The sequence below is a fragment of the Platichthys flesus genome, chromosome 23, assembly GCF_949316205.1.
Source record: "Platichthys flesus chromosome 23, fPlaFle2.1, whole genome shotgun sequence".
Taxonomy (NCBI): Eukaryota; Metazoa; Chordata; class Actinopteri; order Pleuronectiformes; family Pleuronectidae; genus Platichthys; species Platichthys flesus.
In genome coordinates this window covers 13,507,768-13,528,420 of record NC_084967.1, presented here as the reverse complement: position 1 = coordinate 13,528,420, position 20,653 = coordinate 13,507,768, and the positions used below count along the sequence as shown (strand labels likewise).

Here is a 20,653-nt window from a genome sequence, read left to right as displayed (position 1 = left end):
AAGAGAACTCAAAGTAAACACCAGAAACACATCAGTTAGCAATTATTATCACTCGCCTGCAAACTTTTTTTCTTGACAAATATAATAATGGTGGAAAAGTCATTATTATTTTGGCTCTTTAAGGTTTCCACTCCATCCATAAGGCACCGAGAAGGGTCACTGCAGCCACCAGTGCCACAGTCACCAGGGCTCCTCTGGTCCAATCAGTGCTGGTAATTGGTTTGAAACTGGAAACCTACAAAGTAAAGGAATAATGAGTCCAACATGAAAACTGTGAAGACTTTGGCAAACTTGTATTCTAAGATACCCAAGGTCAAAACATGCAGAATAAAGTTTAGACATGCTTTACAGTGACATGACCTTGGCCTTTGACCTTGTTAAACTGAGAAACATGTATACTGCTAAGGAGGAAGAGTGTTACCCAGGCTGTCCAGGCCTCAGCTCTGAAGAGACCCTGCCCAGGCGCGGTGCTCAGTATCCAGGACTTCACTGCAGCAGAGAGGCCGTGGAAGCCCCATAACTGGTTGTGGAAATCCCTGAAGCACATAAACACCAGGTTACACTTCCAATCGTTTGAAAATCTGATGAGTGAAACAACACAAAATGTGATTATAAAATTGTTTTACCGATACATGGTCCTGGTCAGGACCTGAGCAGGTCTCAGCATGCGTAGAGGAGTCGGGAGCCGGTTTCGCCGCCTGCTTGTCCACTCCCGGTCCATCTGGTCCCCGATGGCAGCCAGTTGGCGGGCGAAGGCACGAGATGTCCCTTCACCGATTCTGAAACAGGAACAAGAAGAGATTCTGATCAATTAGACAAATAACTATTATTTGAGAAAACCAGTTTTTTGTCAAATTACAACAACAACAAAATCCCTCATCATCCTCCAGGTGATTTGAAAGCGTTTGTTTTTGGCACAACTGATCCCACATGGTCCGTTGCCCGAAGCTCAGCCTGTCTGAGCTGTGTGTTGCTGTTGTTATTACCAAACACATTAGTGTGTCGAGTGGTGTTATGCTGTACCTGAGGTTAACGTCCAACAGGCCGCCAGTGTCCCCCTCACCAGGTCCAGCCTGGAGTGGGACAACTGGACTGGGCTGTCTGCTTTGTTTCACCATGTTTGTTTTCTGAGAGAGGCGAGAGAGAGAGAGAACCGGTATTATGCAAATTGATCATTATTTATACACATGCCTGGAACTTCATGCAGGACGCATAATGGCTCCGTGGTTCGACACTGGTGTTTGTGCTTCAGCCTTGCTTGTTTTCCAACGTTCACAAACAGTCTGTGTAAATAGTGGCTCATGTTACCAGGATAGGTGGCGGCTGTGTTACCAGGGAGAGAATTCAGGTTGATAAAAACAGGCTCTCCCAGGTTTGAAGAGGTGACATCATGTGTTTGGATTAAGTCCAATGGTCGTTGTCCACCTACGTCTGGATCGATACTCAGGGAGTTTCAGCTCTGGAGTGGACATGAATCTGCCTTCATCACTACACTCCTACATACGACTTGTTATTTTCTGCAGGTTGGGATCCTCCTCCAAACACCTGCCCTGACACCAGTTCCTGTTGTACATTCAGTCCTGCCCCTGAATGCAAATGCACCATTTCCATAACTCAAATCAACCAAACTGCCTTTGTTTTTTTTCACGGAGAAGAAATAAAACATAATTTCCTCCAAAGAATCTGCTCATATAGACATTTAATCTGTATTTCTAAAAAACCTTAAATATCCTGAGGAAATCCTACGCACCACATCTGATTTTAATTAACAAAAGCATCAAATAAATTTGGGGAAATTAATCATACACAAAATAATAAAGAATGGTTTTCGATTATAAATGATGTAATAACCTGAAGTGTTTTTTCCATATTGCCACAACAAAGGAGTGATCTCATCCCTCAAAAATAAACAAAGGTCGTTTTCAAGATCACATATTAAGTATTAAATGACCCATTATATCCACAGCAGTGAAAAATCAAACACAAACACCATTTCCTTGTAATAAGGTTATTGAATCATATTACGATAGATACTAATCGAGTATAAATGTCCCCTGTCACCATAAACGTGTGCACATACAATAAAAAAGTAAAACCAACCTTCTGAGTAGATTAAAGTCGACGCCGCCCTGTAATAGATATTAACACATTGCAGTTAAAATGTATAAGAGATGATAAATTAAACAAATATTCCTTTGTTGTTTTCCTGAACTTACAGCAGCGTCCTTTAATCTTGTTGCTCTCGGGTAACTGCCACGAATGAGCCTGGCCACGCCTTTACCTGCTGATACAAAGAGGAGCAGACAGGTGACATTATGTGAGCACTCTGACAAAACAAGATGGAGCTGAGTTTCTCCTTCATTAAATTACTTAATCTTTCAAAGTATACTTTTTTTTCGACAGTGGTAAAGTGAATCATAGTTAAATCTTATACTACATAGTAATACATATGAGTTAAATCTTTCACACATTGCAAAACATTACAAAACATATATAGTTGAATCCCATAATACATTATAATAGATTTAAAGGTGAATTTTATACTACATTATAAGACAATATATGGACTTAAATCCAGTAATACATAATAAGACATATAGAACATCATCTTATAATACGCCAAACATCACAAGACAAGTTTAGTTAAAACAGCAATATATTTTTAATACATTGCGATACAAATATAGTTCAATTCTTTCTATACATTACAATACATCCTAATACATATAGAGTAACATCTTATAATACATTAAAATACACAATAATACATAGTCTCAGGATAGATTCATGGTGTGAAAGGGTTTGTGATGTATTCTGATGACATTGTGTTGCTCAGTTCGTGTGTTTGTTGTTTTTTATTGTGTCACGTTGTTGTGAGTTAAAGTTCTTAGACAAATAAAGGTTGATTGAAGATGAAGACACTGCCTCCTGCTGGTGATCTGCGGTAATGACACCCTGGAGTGACACCACTGCGTCCTCCGTTGCTAGGTTATTTCTCCCGGGTAGGCCGAGCCCGCAGCGGGCTGTTCGATGTCTCTGACAAATTATTAAAATATACTCAGTTTAGAAATGAATCGCTGAGATGGTCGCATGTCCTGATTAACACCGGATACTTTTATTGTGAAGAGGAGTTTGTTGTCTGTCCGGCTCCACGTCGCCTGCCTCCGAGTCCTCGCTAGCGTCAATAACAAGCCACCATGGGAGGGACGTCTGTTCTGCGGTGATGTTTGACCGACCCTCTGCCGCTGTGCTCGGCTGTGAGTCCCGCTAACCTCGGCTCCGGTGACCGGGTGATGTCAGCCCAGCTTCCGCAGCTGCAGAATCAGCAGCCCGGGGAGGATCCAGCAGCAGCAGCCCGCTAACCGCAGAGCCAGCCCGGCTAGCCGCTGCTGATGACTGGCTGTTTTACTGACATTGATTTTCAGGTAGGCAGCACACGCGTCTCCTCCCTTTCACTCCGCATCGTTCTCTTCGCTCAGCCTTGTTCATCCCCTGGTGTGTGTCTGTGTTTCACCTGCCCCACCCCAGAGGGAGGCACCATGGCCGGTAAGGTGAAGTGGGTGACGGACATAGAGAAATCAGTGCTCATCAACAACTTTGAGAAGAGGGAATGGATCCCAGTGACAGAAAACGAGGACTGGAATTTCTACTGGTAGGTTTCACATCCACACTGCACATGATTATTCAGTCTTGGGACACTGTTCGTAAGCAAGCATCGGACACAATGCGTTAAAGCAACTGTGGAGGAAATACTGGGATTATTTGCTTCTGTAGAAGTTCCAGTATCATACAGTTAAAGGTTCAGTGTGTAGAATATAGTGACATCTAGTGGTGAGGTTGCATGTTGTAGCTGAATGCCCCTCCTATCACCCTCCCCTTCCAAACATGATGGAGACCCTATGGAAACCTTCAGTTGTCCATTCTGGGCTACTGTAAAAAACATGGCGGCCTCCGTAGAGAGGACCCGCTCCCGATGCAAATATAAAGTATTTCAATATAAAAGGCCCAGTTCTAGTGTAATGAAAAGATTAATTTGTTCACTTTAGATGAAACACACTAGTGAAAACTGAAGACTAGGATTAGTTATATAAAATATCTGCCAATAGATCCCTTTCACCTACATCTTACACAATGGATCTTTAAAATACAAAGTTATGTACAAGTTCAAGTAGATGTTCTGCAGAAACGTGCCCTCAGTGACCAGTATGTTATTAATTTCTTTAATCATTTTGATTACATTGATGCAGAGTGAGGAGGAACCAGTTGTTACCACTTTATATACTATATTTTTGTGCAGTGGTTCGAAACCAGTATTCAAGCCACTCCTAAGGGTCCTATAAGAGGCTCTAAGTCCAAACATTTGCACAGAACTATTTCACTGTTTCATATTTAAGTACCGTCTACTGCAGATGTATTTGTGCCCACGTGCAGGATGAGCATCCAGACCATCAGGAATGTGTTCAGTGTGGACACCGGCTACCGCCTGTCAGACGAACAGATGGTTAACCACTTCCCCAACCACTATGAGCTGACCAGGAAGGACCTGATGATCAAGAACATCAAACGCTACCGGAAGGACCTGGAGAAAGAAAGCAGCCCGCTGGCGGAGAAGGACGAGAATGGAAAATACATTTATCTTGGTATCTAAAAATGCATATTTATCTGCCTCTCTTCTCTTTTCCCTCACAGACACACAAATATAAAAAATGTGACAAAGCTGATAACATTCACCTTTTTTCTCCATGTTATTGGCAGATTTCGTGCCCGTGACGTTCATGCTCCCGGCCGATTACAATTTGTTTGTGGAGGAGTATCGAAAGAATCCTTCCAGCACCTGGATCATGAAGCCCTGCGGGAAGGCCCAGGGGAAAGGCATCTTCCTCATTAACAAACTGTCCCAGATAAAGAAGTGGTCCAGAGACAGCCGCACCTCCACGTGAGTTAACAAAGACATCACACTAACACGCAAGGCTGCAGCCATTACATGGATTTTGTTTTGTATTTTCTCATTTTTCTTTCTATTTAGTGGCAGAATTTAATGGCAGAACTATCACAAATCCTCATGTTCTAAATCAAATTTCAACTTTTTAAATGAAATGCTCATCAACACCTGTATAATCTACTGTTTGAGCATTGGATTTGCAGGTAAACATGATAAACTGCTCATGATCATTCTTGTAAACCATCAGCTTGGTCAGAGGTTGTGGTTTTTGCTGACGCTGGGTGTCTTGCTGTGTGCCGCAGGTTTGTAGCAGCTGCTAGTGGTAAGGAAGCGTATGTGATCTCCCTGTACATTGATAATCCTCTGCTGATAGGAGGGAAAAAGTTTGACCTGCGTCTCTACGTCTTGGTGACGACCTATCGACCTCTGAAATGCTACATGTAAGACTTTGCTACTAGCATCATTCAATAATCTAACAATATATCTACTGCAGCATGTTTCAGGCTATTTTCTATTCAGCTGTAGTTGAAACATTACACGTTTTCTCACTAGGTTTTTGTGGTTTTGTCTTTCAGGTACAAGCTGGGCTTCTGTCGGTTCTGCACAGTGAAGTACACGCCCAGTACGAGTGAACTGGACAACATGTTTGTCCACCTCACTAATGTGGCCATCCAGAAACACGGGGTAAGCCTGTAACGTGTCTGGTCCTGTTTTAATCACTGTTTGTCACCAGTAAAAGGTTTTATTGGATTTTAAATGGGTCTCAACTTGCAGCAGACGCTGTAGCATCCTTCTGCAGACATCACCTAAGAGCTAATGAGGATATATTCAACTGTTTTGATGTGTTAAATTGGGGGATTGCTCCTGTAAGCTAAAAAGTGCGTGATGTAGCGTTTGCTGAAAAGATCGAAAGACACCAATGAATTCCAGGTGACAAGATATTCAAACACATATTAAGACTGTGTGCCTCTGATGCAGGACGACTACAACCATGTCCACGGAGGCAAGTGGACAGTCAGCAACCTACGTCTGTACCTGGAGAGCACCCGAGGAAAGGAGGTCACAAGCAGACTCTTTGACCAGATCCACTGGATCGTGGTGCAGTCGCTGAAAGCTGTGGCCGTGAGTAGACATGATGTAGAAGTTCCCTTTTTACTCATGTGACAGTTTCTCTCACAAACACTGGTTGACGTTATATGAAGAAGAGCCCAACTGATATAGATTTGGAGTGACTTTTTAACTGTATTGTGAAACGTATTGTCCAATACTGAGACACACTTAAAGGTGCAGTGTGTAAATTTCGGTGAAAGGGATCTATTGGCAGAAAATTGAATATCATTTATCCTAGTGATGTTTTTACTAGTGTGTTCCATCTAAATTGTACAAATTGTTTTTTTCTTTACCCTAGAACTGGCCTTTTATTTTGAAATACTTTATATTTACATTGGAAGTGGGTCCTCTTGACGGAGGCCGCCATGTTTTCTACAGTAGCCCAGACTGGACAAACTAAACACCTTTTGAGTTTATATGACAACTGAAGGTTTCCACAGGTTCTCTATCATGTTTGGAAGGGGATGGTGAGGGGAGGGGTATTAAGCTGCAACTTGCAACTTCGCCACTAGATATCACTAAATTCTACAGCCTGAAACTTTCAGTAATGTAAGGATAACAGATCTTACTGTTGGAATGTTGGGTTAGATATGTCTAAAAGTTGAATTTCTGATTCTTAAATGGTTCTAACTTATTTGATATGATCTCTTTTTAGTTTTTAGCCAAACACTGCACTCAGCTTAATAGCGACTTCTCCTTCAGAGTGATCTATTCCACTTTCTCTCTCTCAGGCCTCTATGCTCAGGCTGCTGTGTGCTAATAGTTACATCCACTGGTGATGTATCACAATCGCTAATTGTTTACTTTCTCGCTCTAATTCAGTCTCCCTCTTATTTCTCACAGCCTGTGATGAACAACGACAAGCATTGTTTTGAATGTTATGGCTATGACATCATTATCGATGACAAGCTGAAGCCGTGGCTTATTGAGGTGAGTCATTTAAGGAGTTCATTGTGCAAGCACACACACCCACAAACTCAAACTCAAAAAGGGTTTAATTGAGTAAATATTAACCTCTGCTCCATAAAAACATGTTTTCGCTCAGTTCCTGAAGGCAACAGTTACATATTTTCACCAAGCCCATGATACTTCACATGCTTACAAGGTGACTCCACTTTGGGTTGAGCAATTTCAAATGGCCTTAAGGGTGATCTTTGTGTCTGTTTGGATGTGTGCCTCTCTGTCTTTAATTGTGTGCTGAGGGCGTTTCTTTAACCCATTCTAGTCTGATTATTCCCGCTGTAAAACATTGCAACAAATGCACTGTGTGAACCAAGTGATACAGGCTGGTGCAGGCTAATCGCTGGCTGGTGTTTTCCTTAAAATAGGAGGCAGTTCTCTTTTTTTTCTCTTGTTTCTTTTACTGAATGTAATGCTTGTTGAGAAGCTGTCATCTTTTTTACTGTGCTCGTTCCTGACAGCTGCACAATGAAGTTGCTGGGTTTCCAGGCTAGGTCTCAACTATTTCTGTTCACAGACACCGATCTGATCTATTTTGGTCGACACCCAGTTTGTTGTAGGGCATGGACGCTCCATAGCGACAGACGGATCAAACATGTGCCACAAACCTTGTCAGGAGCCCTCCCTGTCAGTCATTAGTCCTGCTACTTGCCACTTGCTCTGTTTCTGGTTGACCTTACAGTAGTTGTGAAGTAGTTTGTGTATCAATAGAGCGACAAAAAAAACTTTGTGTGTTAACTCAAGGCAGAAAGCATTTGTCTGATAAGAACTCGTTGAATATGATATTTCAAGTCTGCCTTGAGAGAATTCTTCACAAAGGTCACAGTGAACTCTTGGGAGTCTGGCAAAAAAAAGTATGCTGCCTGCACTGGTTGGCGGAGGCAAGCAATGACAGGGCAGTAATTCTCAACTGGAGTTCATGTGTTTAGAAGCAAAACCCCTTCTCTTCAAACATGAAATGACCTTTTCTGTTTCTTTGTACTCCTCAGGTCAATGCGTCCCCCTCGCTCACCTCCAGCACAGCCAATGACCGCATCTTGAAGTACAACCTCATCAACGACACCCTCAACATCGTCACGCCCAACGGGGAAATCCCAGACTGCCGATGGAACCGCAGCCCACCCCGGGAGGCCCTGGGCAACTACCAAGTCCTGTGAGTGACACCGAAATCCATCAGCTACGTTCAGACACACTGAGCGTAGCTGGAGGGCCATACAGCAGCTAAATATAGCACTCAAAAGTGAAAGCTCGCTGTTTTCTAAAGGGTGTTGAACTCTGAGTCCCAACCTTCGATAGCTCAGTTGGTAGAGCGGAGGACTGTAGTGGAAATACCAGGTATCCTTAGGTCGCTGGTTCAAATCCGGCTCGAAGGAATCTTTTACTCTAAAATTGTTCAGCACCAGCTGAAACAAGGACACAATCTGACAGAACAAGTTTATGCTGAACTGTAAATCATTAACCGCCTGTTGACACATGTAGTTCAAGAGTAGTTGACAAGTAGCGTGAATAAATATGTTCACGCTAATATGTTTGTTTCATTCACAATAGACAAAAGACTGAGTGTTTGTACTGATTCATCAGATGCACCGCTACAGATCTTCTTTAATTCCAATACATTCATGTTCAGACTGATTTTGCTGCAGAACTAAAATTAGTTTTTTTTTCTCTTACAGTACCTTGAACCTTTACTCCATATTTTAGTCAGACAGATATTATCTCTGCTACACTGTAAAATGGAATCTATTACGTTGTAATAACATAAAATAAAAAAATTAAGTTTATTTTTTGCAGTGATGCATCCTTCGATTGCAATCGAATGAAACAAATTATGTTTTCCAGGTGAAAATTGATTGGACACTTTGTATAGTACACCCCATTGCATATGGTTCAAATTCAGGATCTGAAATATGGAAAGACCAGTCCTACTCTATTCATCAAAACTAGAGCAATAGTTGAGGACTACCAGGATGAGGCACTGTGAGGGTCAGTATGTCTCATGAATGCGAAATTGTTATAAAATAAACAGGAGAATGATTGTATTGTAATTCGTCCTCTTGGGAAAAATCATGTTGTTTTGATATTTCAATAAGAGCCTTAGCGGTTAATGTCATGGTGTTGTTTGTTGACAAATTTGGGGACTTTGTAGGAGAAACCAGGATGGTCTTTGGTGGTATTTTGAGTTCTAAATTTACATTGTGCTGGTTAAAATGTCTCTCCTTCGAACCGGATTTGAACCAGCCTACAGGCTCTAAAATAAGACCAGTCCTACTCTATTCATCAAAATTAGAGAAAAAGTTGGGGATTCACCAGGATGAAGCACTGTGGGACCAGTATGTCTCATGAACACGAAATTGTTATAAAATGAACAGGAGAACGATTGTATTGTAATTCATCTTCTGGGGACAAAGAATGTTGTTTTGATATTTCAATATGGGCCTTAGTGGTTAACATTGTGCGGGTTAAAATGTCTCTCCTTCGAGCCGGATTTGAACCAGCGACCTAAGGATTCCTTATATGCTTACTACAGTCCTCCGCTCTACCAACTGAGCTATCGAAGGGACATATAATGGTTTTCAGCCGAAATTTTGACGGTAAACTTTGTACTGTGCCCTGCATTGCATATGGTTCAGCCTACAGGATTTGAAATAAGACTGGTCCTACTCTATTCATCAAAACAAGAGCAATAGTTGAGGACTACCAAGATGAAACACTGTGGGTCCAGTATGTCTCATGAATGCGAAATTGTTATAAAATAAACAGGAGAAAAATTATATTACGATTGATCTTCTGGGGACAAAGAATGTTGTTTTGATATTTCAATTAGGGCCTTAGCGGTTAATGTCATGGCGTTGTTTGTGGACAAATTTGGGGACTTTGTAGGAGAAATCATCAGGGGACCAGGATAGTCTTTGGGGGTATTTTGAGTGCTGAATTGACATTGTGCGGGTTAAAATGTCTCTCCTTCGAGCCGGATTTGAACCAGCGACCTAAGGATTCCTTATATGCTTACTACAGTCCTCCGCTCTACCAACTGAGCTATCGAAGGGACAGATATGATGGTTTTCAGCCGAAAGTTTGACGGGAAACTTTGTACTGTGCCCTGCATTGCATATGGTTCAGCCTACAGGATTTGAAATAAGACCGGTCCTACTCTATTCATCAAAACAAGAGCAATAGTTGAGGACTACCAAGATGAAACACTGTGGGTCCTGTATGTCTCATGAATGCGAAATTGTTATAAAATAAACAGGAGAAAAATTATATTACGATTCATCTTCTGGGAACAAAGAATGTTGTTTTGATATTTCAATTAGGGCCTTAGCGGTTAATGTCATGGTGTTGTTTGTGGACTTTGTAGGAGAAATCATCAGGGGACCAGGATAGTCTTTGGTGGTATTTTGAGTGCTGAATTGGCATTGTGCGGGTTAAAATGTCTCTCCTTCGAGCCGGATTTGAACCAGCGACCTAAGGATTCCTTATATGCTTACTACAGTCCTCCGCTCTACCAACTGAGCTATCGAAGGGACAGATATAATGGTTTTCAGCCGAAATTTTGACGGTAAACTTTGTACTGTGCCCTGCATTGCATATGGTTCAGCCTACAGGATTTGAAATAAGACCGGTCCTACTCTATTCATCAAAACAAGAGCAATAGTTGAGGACTACCAAGATGAAACACTGTGGGTCCAGTATGTCTCATGAATGCGAAATTGTTATAAAATAAACAGGAGAAAAATTATATTACGATTGATCTTCTGGGGACAAAGAATGTTGTTTTGATATTTCAATTAGGGCCTTAGCGGTTAATGTCATGGTGTTGTTTGTGGACAAATTTGGGGACTTTGTAGGAGAAATCATCAGGGGACCAGGATAGTCTTTGGGGGTATTTTGAGTGCTGAATTGACATTGTGCGGGTTAAAATGTCTCTCCTTCGAGCCGGATTTGAACCAGCGACCTAAGGATTCCTTATATGCTTACTACAGTCCTCCGCTCTACCAACTGAGCTATCGAAGGGACAGATATAATGGTTTTCAGCCGAAAATTTGACGGTAAACTTTGTACTGTGCCCTGCATTGCATATGGTTCAGCCTACAGGATTTGAAATAAGACCGGTCCTACTCTATTCATCAAAACAAGAGCAATAGTTGAGGACTACCAAGATGAAACACTGTGGGTCCAGTATGTCTCATGAATGCGAAATTGTTATAAAATAAACAGGAGAAAATTATATTACGATTCATCTTCTGGGGACAAAGAATGTTGTTTTGATATTTCAATTAGGGCCTTAGCGGTTAATGTCATGGTGTTGTTTGTGGACAAATTTGGGGACTTTGTAGGAGAAATCATCAGGGGACCAGGATAGTCTTTGGGGGTATTTTGAGTGCTGAATTGACATTGTGCGGGTTAAAATGTCTCTCCTTCGAGCCGGATTTGAACCAGCGACCTAAGGATTCCTTATATGCTTACTACAGTCCTCCGCTCTACCAACTGAGCTATCGAAGGGACAGATATGATGGTTTTCAGCCGAAAGTTTGACGGGAAACTTTGTACTGTGCCCTGCATTGCATATGGTTCAGCCTACAGGATTTGAAATAAGACCGGTCCTACTCTATTCATCAAAACAAGAGCAATAGTTGAGGACTACCAAGATGAAACACTGTGGGTCCTGTATGTCTCATGAATGCGAAATTGTTATAAAATAAACAGGAGAAAAATTATATTACGATTCATCTTCTGGGAACAAAGAATGTTGTTTTGATATTTCAATTAGGGCCTTAGCGGTTAATGTCATGGTGTTGTTTGTGGACTTTGTAGGAGAAATCATCAGGGGACCAGGATAGTCTTTGGTGGTATTTTGAGTGCTGAATTGGCATTGTGCGGGTTAAAATGTCTCTCCTTCGAGCCGGATTTGAACCAGCGACCTAAGGATTCCTTATATGCTTACTACAGTCCTCCGCTCTACCAACTGAGCTATCGAAGGGACAGATATAATGGTTTTCAGCCGAAATTTTGACGGTAAACTTTGTACTGTGCCCTGCATTGCATATGGTTCAGCCTACAGGATTTGAAATAAGACCGGTCCTACTCTATTCATCAAAACAAGAGCAATAGTTGAGGACTACCAAGATGAAACACTGTGGGTCCAGTATGTCTCATGAATGCGAAATTGTTATAAAATAAACAGGAGAAAAATTATATTACGATTGATCTTCTGGGGACAAAGAATGTTGTTTTGATATTTCAATTAGGGCCTTAGCGGTTAATGTCATGGTGTTGTTTGTGGACAAATTTGGGGACTTTGTAGGAGAAATCATCAGGGGACCAGGATAGTCTTTGGGGGTATTTTGAGTGCTGAATTGACATTGTGCGGGTTAAAATGTCTCTCCTTCGAGCCGGATTTGAACCAGCGACCTAAGGATTCCTTATATGCTTACTACAGTCCTCCGCTCTACCAACTGAGCTATCGAAGGGACAGATATAATGGTTTTCAGCCGAAAATTTGACGGTAAACTTTGTACTGTGCCCTGCATTGCATATGGTTCAGCCTACAGGATTTGAAATAAGACCGGTCCTACTCTATTCATCAAAACAAGAGCAATAGTTGAGGACTACCAAGATGAAACACTGTGGGTCCAGTATGTCTCATGAATGCGAAATTGTTATAAAATAAACAGGAGAAAATTATATTACGATTGATCTTCTGGGGACAAAGAATGTTGTTTTGATATTTCAATTAGGGCCTTAGCGGTTAATGTCATGGTGTTGTTTGTGGACAAATTTGGGGACTTTGTAGGAGAAATCATCAGGGGACCAGGATAGTCTTTGGGGGTATTTTGAGTGCTGAATTGACATTGTGCGGGTTAAAATGTCTCTCCTTCGAGCCGGATTTGAACCAGCGACCTAAGGATTCCTTATATGCTTACTACAGTCCTCCGCTCTACCAACTGAGCTATCGAAGGGACAGATATGATGGTTTTCAGCCGAAAGTTTGACGGGAAACTTTGTACTGTGCCCTGCATTGCATATGGTTCAGCCTACAGGATTTGAAATAAGACCGGTCCTACTCTATTCATCAAAACAAGAGCAATAGTTGAGGACTACCAAGATGAAACACTGTGGGTCCAGTATGTCTCATGAATGCGAAATTGTTATAAAATAAACAGGAGAAAAATTATATTACGATTCATCTTCTGGGGACAAAGAATGTTGTTTTGATATTTCAATTAGGGCCTTAGCGGTTAATGTCATGGTGTTGTTTGTGGACAAATTTGGGGACTTTGTAGGAGAAATCATCAGGGGACCAGGATAGTCTTTGGGGGTATTTTGAGTGCTGAATTGACATTGTGCGGGTTAAAATGTCTCTCCTTCGAGCCGGATTTGAACCAGCGACCTAAGGATTCCTTATATGCTTACTACAGTCCTCCGCTCTACCAACTGAGCTATCGAAGGGACAGATATGATGGTTTTCAGCCGAAAGTTTGACGGGAAACTTTGTACTGTGCCCTGCATTGCATATGGTTCAGCCTACAGGATTTGAAATAAGACCGGTCCTACTCTATTCATCAAAACAAGAGCAATAGTTGAGGACTACCAAGATGAAACACTGTAGGGCCTGTATGTCTCATGAATGCGAAATTGTTATAAAATAAACAGGAGAAAAATTATATTACGATTCATCTTCTGGGAACAAAGAATGTTGTTTTGATATTTCAATTAGGGCCTTAGCGGTTAATGTCATGGTGTTGTTTGTGGACTTTGTAGGAGAAATCATCAGGGGACCAGGATAGTCTTTGGTGGTATTTTGAGTGCTGAATTGGCATTGTGCGGGTTAAAATGTCTCTCCTTCGAGCCGGATTTGAACCAGCGACCTAAGGATTCCTTATATGCTTACTACAGTCCTCCGCTCTACCAACTGAGCTATCGAAGGGACAGATATGATGGTTTTCAACCGAAAGTTTGACGGGAAACTTTGTACTGTGCCCTGCATTGCATATGGTTCAGCCTACAGGATTTGAAATAAGACCGGTCCTACTCTATTCATCAAAACAAGAGCAATAGTTGAGGACTACAAGATGAAACACTGTGGGACCAGTATGTGTCAAGAATGCGAAATTGTTATAAAATAAACAGGAGAAAATTATATTACGATTCATCTTCTGGGGACAAAGAATGTTGCTTTGATATTTCAATAAGGGCCTTAGCGGTTAATGTCATGGTGTTGGTGTGGACAAATTTGGGGACTTTGTAGGAGAAATCATCAGGGGACCAGGATAGTCTTTTGTGGTATTTTGAGTTCTGAATTGGCATTGTGCGGGTTAAAATGTCTCTCCTTCGAGCCGGATTTGAACCAGCGACCTAAGGATTCCTTATATTCTTACTACAGTCCTCCGCTCTACCAACTGAGCTATCGAAGGGACAGATATAATGGTTTTCAGCCGAAAATTTGACGGTAAACTTTGTACTGTGTCCTGCATTGCATATGGTTCAGCCTACAGGATTTGAAATAAGACCGGTCCTACTCTATTCATCAAAACAAGAGCAATAGTTGAGGACTACCAAGATGAAACACTGTGGGTCCAGTATGTCTCATGAATGCGAAATTGTTATAAAATAAACAGGAGAAAAATTATATTACGATTCATCTTCTGGGGACAAAGAATGTTGTTTTGATATTTCAATTAGGGCCTTAGCGGTTAATGTCATGGTGTTGTTTGTGGACTTTGTAGGAGAAATCATCAGGGGACCAGGATAGTCTTTGGTGGTATTTTGAGTGCTGAATTGGCATTGTGCGGGTTAAAATGTCTCTCCTTCGAGCCGGATTTGAACCAGCGACCTAAGGATTCCTTATATGCTTACTACAGTCCTCCGCTCTACCAACTGAGCTATCGAAGGGACAGATATGATGGTTTTCAACCGAAAGTTTGTCGGGAAACTTTGTACTGTGCCCTGCATTGCATATGGTTCAGCCTACAGGATTTGAAATAAGACCGGTCCTACTCTATTCATCAAAACAAGAGCAATAGTTGAGGACTACAAGATGAAACACTGTGGGACCAGTATGTGTCAAGAATGCGAAATTGTTATAAAATAAACAGGAGAAAATTATATTACGATTCATCTTCTGGGGACAAAGAATGTTGCTTTGATATTTCAATTAGAACCTTAGCGGTTAATGTCATGGTGTTGGTGTGGACAAATTTTGGGAATTTGTAGGAGAAATCATCAGGGGACCAGGATAGTCTTTTGTGGTATTTTGAGTGCTGAATTGGCATTGTGCGGGTTAAAATGTCTCTCCTTCGAGCCGGATTTGAACCAGCGACCTAAGGATTCCTTATATGCTTACTACAGTCCTCCGCTCTACCAACTGAGCTATCGAAGGGACAGATATGATGGTTTTCAGCCGAAAGTTTGACGGGAAACTTTGTACTGTGTCCTGCATTGCATATGGTTCAGCCTACAGGATTTGAAATAAGACCGGTCCTACTCTATTCATCAAAAAAAGAGCAATAGTTGAGGACTACCAAGATGAAACACTGTGGGTCCAGTATGTCTCATGAATGCGAAATTGTTATAAAATAAACAGGAGAAAAATTATATTACGATTCATCTTCTGGGGACAAAGATTGTTGTTTTTATATTTCAATAAGGGCCTTAGCAGTTAATGTCATGGTGTTGTTTGTGACTTTGTAGGAGGAATCATCGGGGGACCAGGATAGTCTTTGGCGGTAATTTGAGTTCTAAATTGACATTGTGCTGGTTAAAATGAGTCTCCTTCGAGCCGGATTTGAACCAGCGACCTAAGGATACCTTGCATGCTTACTACAGTCCTCCGCTCTACCAACTGAGCTATCGAAGGGACAAACCAGCTCTTCTACAGGCAACATATTGACAGAACACTTTAGACAATGCACGCTCGTCAATGGAGGGTCCATTCTCAATTGTTGGGAGGTTTATATGTGCTTAGTGCTCACCAGGGGGCTGTTGTCGGAGTTAAGAGCAGTAGAGTGCAGCGTTGTAGTAACTATGATAGACCTCCAAAGCTACAACAATGATAGCGGATAATGAATGGAATGGAAACATATTCGTCATGTTTGGCATAATGTCGAAGCAGAAGAGTTTTGTTTTGGCAGCGTTAGAGATCCATGACTCTGTGGGTACATCCAGTTTAAAAAAGCAGCATCTGTCAAAACAAACTGTTCAACATCTGCTCAGCAAAAGGGCATCGACCCTTCTGCCTGTGCTCTTTTTCAAGTACCCTTGTTGTACTCCAGGGGAAAGTCAGATTCATAAGCCACAAAGCTTTTAATGATTCTCTGTTTAATGTGGTTAAATATTAGTCCTTCAGGCCGGAGTAAAACCTGCAACCTAAGGATGCCTGGTATATTCCCTACAATCCTCCGCTCTTGGAGCTGAGCTATCGAAGGCCTGGTAGAGCTCTGACCCTCATATCAAAAGTAACTGTAGGATTGATCCTCTGGAAACTATTAATGTCTGGACAAAAGATAAAGTCCAGAGTTCGATACAAACAACAAATTAGGCTGGTTTAATCCCGTCCTCATGTAGTAAAGTGCATAGAAGTAGCCTATTGGGGTGGTTGATAGGATGTTAAAGTTAAAATGCAACCTCCTTCGAGCCGGATTTGAACCAGCGACCTAAGGATTCCTCTTAACTCCACTACAGTCCTCCGCTCTACCAACTGAGCTATCGAAGGGTTAGGTATAATGTAAAGCTACATGTCGAAATAATGGATGCATTGGTCTTTTGACTTCCAGGGCCCATTTTCAATTGTTTGGAGATGTTGTGTACTTAGTGCTCACCGGGGGGGTATTGTTTGAGTTGGACACAGCTGTTATAGTGTAGGATTTGAGGTTACACTTACACCCATTGATAAAATGATAGTCGGATTGATCCTCTTGGGACAATCATGTCTGTTGACGTGTTGCATTAGTGGATCAATTAACTAGTCATTCTTTAATGCAAGTCAGAACGAAAAGACACATCACCAATATCAGCCAGATGTGTAATCTGGGGACTTTAAACATCCGTTCAGATATTGCAGTGGTTCAGTGACTGACATTATCCTCTGTTGAATGGCTAGCGTAGTTAAAATGCCACTCCTTCGAGCCGGATTTGAACCAGCGACCTAAGGATACCTTGTATTACACCTACAGTCCTCCGCTCTACCAACTGAGCTATCGAAAGGCTGGTGATGAACTCTACATTCCATGCACATGTAATTTGGCTATAGCCCACTCTGAATGGTTGTTAGGGTGATGTTTGCTTAGTGCTTACCAGGGGGGGTATTGTTAGCGTTAAGCCTCTTGTCCCCCATGTAAAGGGAAACAAAGGTGGCAACAGGAACTCGCTCACATGTGTTTCTGTACTGCATCAATCCACTGACGAACTTTTTCTCGGTGTCACCAGGTACGACGAGGAGCAGGCACAGAGCGAGAATGCTGAGCGCGACCTGCGGAGCCGCTCGGGTCAATCGCTGGGGTCAAAGGGCTCCAAGGGGAGTGCAGGCATTCGCCCCGCCGCCGCCACCTGGAAATGAGGTGATATTGTTGACTCTTAATGGCTTCCTGTACAATATTACAGGGTCCAGCGTTGGGGACACAAAAAAGGACCACCCATACATTTTTTACTACAACTATCCAACAGAGGACTGTTCTCTCTCTCTCCACATCTGACTGACTGAGGCACACAGGGCAATAACCCTACTGCTGGAAGGGAGAAAATCAACAATGAGGTCATGTTGTATTTGGAGTTTAAAGGTTGGAGGCTGTTCTTATCAATGTGTAACCAGAAATGTAAAAAAAAAAGAATGGTATGTGATTTCAGTGAGGTCAGAACAAGTTTTGGTCTCTTGAAACAGCAACAGGTCTCGACCCAGACCAAGCTCTTTCCAAAGAGAAGGAAAAATGACCCAAAAAATGCTTTGATAGAAGAAAATATTGAATGAAACCTCATGACACGGCCACGACAGCTGGAGATTTCAGGTACCTGCAACAAATAAAATTGTGGCAGTTACACAAAGTAAAAAAAAGTTTCTCCACTTGGAAAACAAAGTTTTCAACCTGAGCCAGAAGAATTAACAATGTGCGCGATGCATGATTACTGAGCACTGACGTCTTAACTCGGCTCACCACACAGATGCTAAAATGAAGGGGCTCTGTGAGATGTAGTGACTGGAAATAAAGATGTTTTAGATATGATTTATTGATAGGCAGATGATACTTAGATAGATAGAATTATCAGAAAGAAAATATATAATGACCTTTAAATAGATGAAATAAATAATGTTTTATTTGTTCATTATCTTTTCGCGCGGGGGACGCTTTAAGATTGATTGTATTCAGTGCTGAGCCTTGTTGCACTTTATCACTTTATTTAAAGATATCCCATTATGCATTTTGAGTTGGACTGCTGCATATTTTCACATTTATTTTATTTATAAATCTGCATTTTTCCTGCAGAGGCTGAGATATTGAATCAGTGAGGATGAATAAATGTCCATATTTTTTATTTACTAATGTTGGGTTTAACAGTATAGAGAAATAACTGCAAGATTTGTGATCTTATTTAAATATTACATTGCATACAGTTTAATGTTAAAGCTGGATGAGTACCAATCAAACCTTAGACTGTATATAAAGATGGACCACGCGTTTCCACTTCCTCCCACTCTCCAGAAATGAAGACAAAATATCCCGGATATGATCACTGCCATCTTGTGCCTATGACGTTATTTGGAGCCATTTGGAAATCCTGGACAAATGAACACTTTAACAAACATCAGTGTGATAAGAACTTTTTAAAATCACTGAATCCATCTTACAGGAAAATGTATTTAAAGTGTACTTGTGGTGTCCATGTCCTGTCTGCTAACATGGAGTTTATGACTCCCTGTTTATGACCTACACTGCAGACAGCCACCAGGTGGCGATCGAGACATTTTGGCTTCACTTTCGTGGAGCTGTCATGTCGTACATCTTTATTTACAGTCTATGTTTGAAACCTAATCTGATGTTTGCTTTTGTACTAGTAGTACCTTGAAAGCGGTTTTCTCCTTGTTACTGCAAGAACAAGGCTAATACATTAAGTCCCATGTGTGTTGATCTATTATTTCCTACTAAATCCCCTGTAGCCATCTGATCTGTGTCAGTCATTGCTGGACAGTGAGATAAAAGCATAAAGACATTCCTCTGTATGACACATTTATCATTTCAATTCATTTTCATTTTTTGTCTTGGTTTCAATAAAATATTCATATTGGTGCTGCCTAGACACGTTTTTACATTTTAATCAGGGGTATGTTGAAATATATGGGTGTACTGGCCCTTTAAGAAGGTTTTGACACGTTTAAACCTTATTGAAGAATATTTTTTTAAGTTGTGGTCAGTTCTTACATCCTGTTACACTGCAACTGATGAAGAAACAATAGAAGTTAAAATATACAGCTCTAGATATAACACTGTCTAAAAATATCTGGTCATGTTTAAAAAGTGAATGACTTCTGCTTGAGCAAAAGTGTCTCCCTCTATATATATATATATATATGTGCAAGAGACGGTTTAAACTTATTTAAAAAAATACTTTCGAGTCTTTTTCCTTTATCAATCGCCGTCACTTTCAATTTGTTTTAGGAGACTCACTTTCAGATAATTAGTTTAGTTTGCACCTAAACATGTGCCAGGTTTACTATATTTGATATGAGCTATAATATAAATTGTGAACTTGGCTGCCATAGATAACTATTATTATAAAAACTTTAACTAAATAACCTCCTGAGGAAGGCCCTTCATTGTCACATTACCTTTTCAGACCGAAATATAGTATTAAACCAGTTTTACTCCCTCATCATCATCAAGACCTGAGGGGGTTTCATAGAATTGCCTTACGTGAAGTAAATTGAGCTGAAAAGCTATAAATTCTCCTGACTCTTTCTCTGACCAGTTTATAATAGAAATCGGCTGACCCTCATCTGACTCCTCATTTACTCATTTTACAGCCACATATTTTTCAGACCCCCTGTTCGGAACCACTCAGGGTCCTCTTGATGAGATTGCCCAAGGGATGTGACGTCAGACAGGCGCGCCTATTCATAGTTCGCAAAAAGCTTACCAGTCTGCAATTTACTGAAAGATCAGGAAGTCTGTCTATCAAAGTAAAAGTGTTGATAGTTCCTTGAAACCGGAGAACAATCACTCCAGTTATTGTAATTCAAATTACTAAACAGGATTCTATTTTGTTTGGTTTTAGCTGATGTTATATTTAGATAAGTTATATTAAATTATAGCTCAGTCATGTAAAGTAAAATTAAATAAATGGCTGTTAAAATAAAATACTCTCAGATATCAGAATCAGGGTTTATCGCCAAGTAGGGTTACTCATACATGGAATTGTTTATGGTGTGTCAGTTAAAGTGTAAATAAAAAATATAAAAAGTACCAAAAAATTTAAAAGGAGAGGATGTCCAAAGATTTTTAGGCTTAAAACACAATGCTAATGATAATGTTTTGAGGTGAATTTGAATGGTTGGGCTTACAGACACTTGGGCGACTCCACACGAGCATTATGGAGGCATGTCATGTTTTTTAATCTGAATTTTTTTACGTTTGAAGATGTGGTCACCATTAA

General features: G+C 41.0%; 2 protein-coding genes and 17 non-coding genes across 19 annotated transcripts; 2 read left to right on the top strand and 17 right to left on the bottom strand.

Annotated features, from left to right (window-relative positions):
- Window positions 1-43: 43 nt before the first annotated feature.
- Window positions 44-2,330, bottom strand: bik (BCL2 interacting killer). The gene is made up of 6 exons (XM_062382816.1): window positions 2,217-2,330; window positions 2,101-2,129; window positions 1,024-1,127; window positions 627-779; window positions 422-536; window positions 44-235 (listed from the first exon to the last, which is right to left on the bottom strand). The coding sequence occupies exons 3-6, from the start codon at window positions 1,116-1,118 to the stop codon at window positions 119-121; spliced, it is 480 nt and encodes a 159-aa protein (XP_062238800.1). The 5' UTR covers window positions 1,119-1,127; window positions 2,101-2,129; window positions 2,217-2,330; the 3' UTR covers window positions 44-118.
- Window positions 2,331-2,971: 641 nt separating this feature from the next.
- On the top strand, window positions 2,972-19,290 carry ttll1 (tubulin tyrosine ligase-like family, member 1). Its single transcript, XM_062382813.1, has 10 exons — window positions 2,972-3,425; window positions 3,529-3,652; window positions 4,432-4,640; window positions 4,756-4,936; window positions 5,245-5,382; window positions 5,518-5,626; window positions 5,921-6,064; window positions 6,896-6,982; window positions 8,002-8,165; window positions 17,438-19,290. The coding sequence occupies exons 2-10, from the start codon at window positions 3,540-3,542 to the stop codon at window positions 17,565-17,567; spliced, it is 1,275 nt and encodes a 424-aa protein (XP_062238797.1). The 5' UTR covers window positions 2,972-3,425; window positions 3,529-3,539; the 3' UTR covers window positions 17,568-19,290.
- trnay-gua (transfer RNA tyrosine (anticodon GUA)) lies at window positions 8,299-8,385 on the top strand. The gene is given in 2 exon segments: window positions 8,299-8,335; window positions 8,350-8,385. It is a non-coding gene; the product is annotated as a tRNA-Tyr (tRNA).
- Window positions 9,484-9,570, bottom strand: trnay-gua (transfer RNA tyrosine (anticodon GUA)). The gene is given in 2 exon segments: window positions 9,484-9,519; window positions 9,534-9,570. It is a non-coding gene; the product is annotated as a tRNA-Tyr (tRNA).
- Window positions 9,972-10,058, bottom strand: trnay-gua (transfer RNA tyrosine (anticodon GUA)). The gene is given in 2 exon segments: window positions 9,972-10,007; window positions 10,022-10,058. It is a non-coding gene; the product is annotated as a tRNA-Tyr (tRNA).
- trnay-gua (transfer RNA tyrosine (anticodon GUA)) lies at window positions 10,450-10,536 on the bottom strand. Its single transcript is given in 2 exon segments — window positions 10,450-10,485; window positions 10,500-10,536. It is a non-coding gene; the product is annotated as a tRNA-Tyr (tRNA).
- trnay-gua (transfer RNA tyrosine (anticodon GUA)) lies at window positions 10,940-11,026 on the bottom strand. Its single transcript is given in 2 exon segments — window positions 10,940-10,975; window positions 10,990-11,026. It is a non-coding gene; the product is annotated as a tRNA-Tyr (tRNA).
- Window positions 11,429-11,515, bottom strand: trnay-gua (transfer RNA tyrosine (anticodon GUA)). The gene is given in 2 exon segments: window positions 11,429-11,464; window positions 11,479-11,515. It is a non-coding gene; the product is annotated as a tRNA-Tyr (tRNA).
- Window positions 11,907-11,993, bottom strand: trnay-gua (transfer RNA tyrosine (anticodon GUA)). The gene is given in 2 exon segments: window positions 11,907-11,942; window positions 11,957-11,993. It is a non-coding gene; the product is annotated as a tRNA-Tyr (tRNA).
- trnay-gua (transfer RNA tyrosine (anticodon GUA)) lies at window positions 12,397-12,483 on the bottom strand. The gene is given in 2 exon segments: window positions 12,397-12,432; window positions 12,447-12,483. It is a non-coding gene; the product is annotated as a tRNA-Tyr (tRNA).
- Window positions 12,886-12,972, bottom strand: trnay-gua (transfer RNA tyrosine (anticodon GUA)). Its single transcript is given in 2 exon segments — window positions 12,886-12,921; window positions 12,936-12,972. It is a non-coding gene; the product is annotated as a tRNA-Tyr (tRNA).
- trnay-gua (transfer RNA tyrosine (anticodon GUA)) lies at window positions 13,376-13,462 on the bottom strand. Its single transcript is given in 2 exon segments — window positions 13,376-13,411; window positions 13,426-13,462. It is a non-coding gene; the product is annotated as a tRNA-Tyr (tRNA).
- Window positions 13,854-13,940, bottom strand: trnay-gua (transfer RNA tyrosine (anticodon GUA)). Its single transcript is given in 2 exon segments — window positions 13,854-13,889; window positions 13,904-13,940. It is a non-coding gene; the product is annotated as a tRNA-Tyr (tRNA).
- Window positions 14,341-14,427, bottom strand: trnay-gua (transfer RNA tyrosine (anticodon GUA)). Its single transcript is given in 2 exon segments — window positions 14,341-14,376; window positions 14,391-14,427. It is a non-coding gene; the product is annotated as a tRNA-Tyr (tRNA).
- On the bottom strand, window positions 14,819-14,905 carry trnay-gua (transfer RNA tyrosine (anticodon GUA)). Its single transcript is given in 2 exon segments — window positions 14,819-14,854; window positions 14,869-14,905. It is a non-coding gene; the product is annotated as a tRNA-Tyr (tRNA).
- trnay-gua (transfer RNA tyrosine (anticodon GUA)) lies at window positions 15,306-15,392 on the bottom strand. Its single transcript is given in 2 exon segments — window positions 15,306-15,341; window positions 15,356-15,392. It is a non-coding gene; the product is annotated as a tRNA-Tyr (tRNA).
- Window positions 15,783-15,869, bottom strand: trnay-gua (transfer RNA tyrosine (anticodon GUA)). Its single transcript is given in 2 exon segments — window positions 15,783-15,818; window positions 15,833-15,869. It is a non-coding gene; the product is annotated as a tRNA-Tyr (tRNA).
- On the bottom strand, window positions 16,638-16,724 carry trnay-gua (transfer RNA tyrosine (anticodon GUA)). Its single transcript is given in 2 exon segments — window positions 16,638-16,673; window positions 16,688-16,724. It is a non-coding gene; the product is annotated as a tRNA-Tyr (tRNA).
- trnay-gua (transfer RNA tyrosine (anticodon GUA)) lies at window positions 17,129-17,215 on the bottom strand. Its single transcript is given in 2 exon segments — window positions 17,129-17,164; window positions 17,179-17,215. It is a non-coding gene; the product is annotated as a tRNA-Tyr (tRNA).
- Window positions 19,291-20,653: the final 1,363 nt, after the last annotated feature.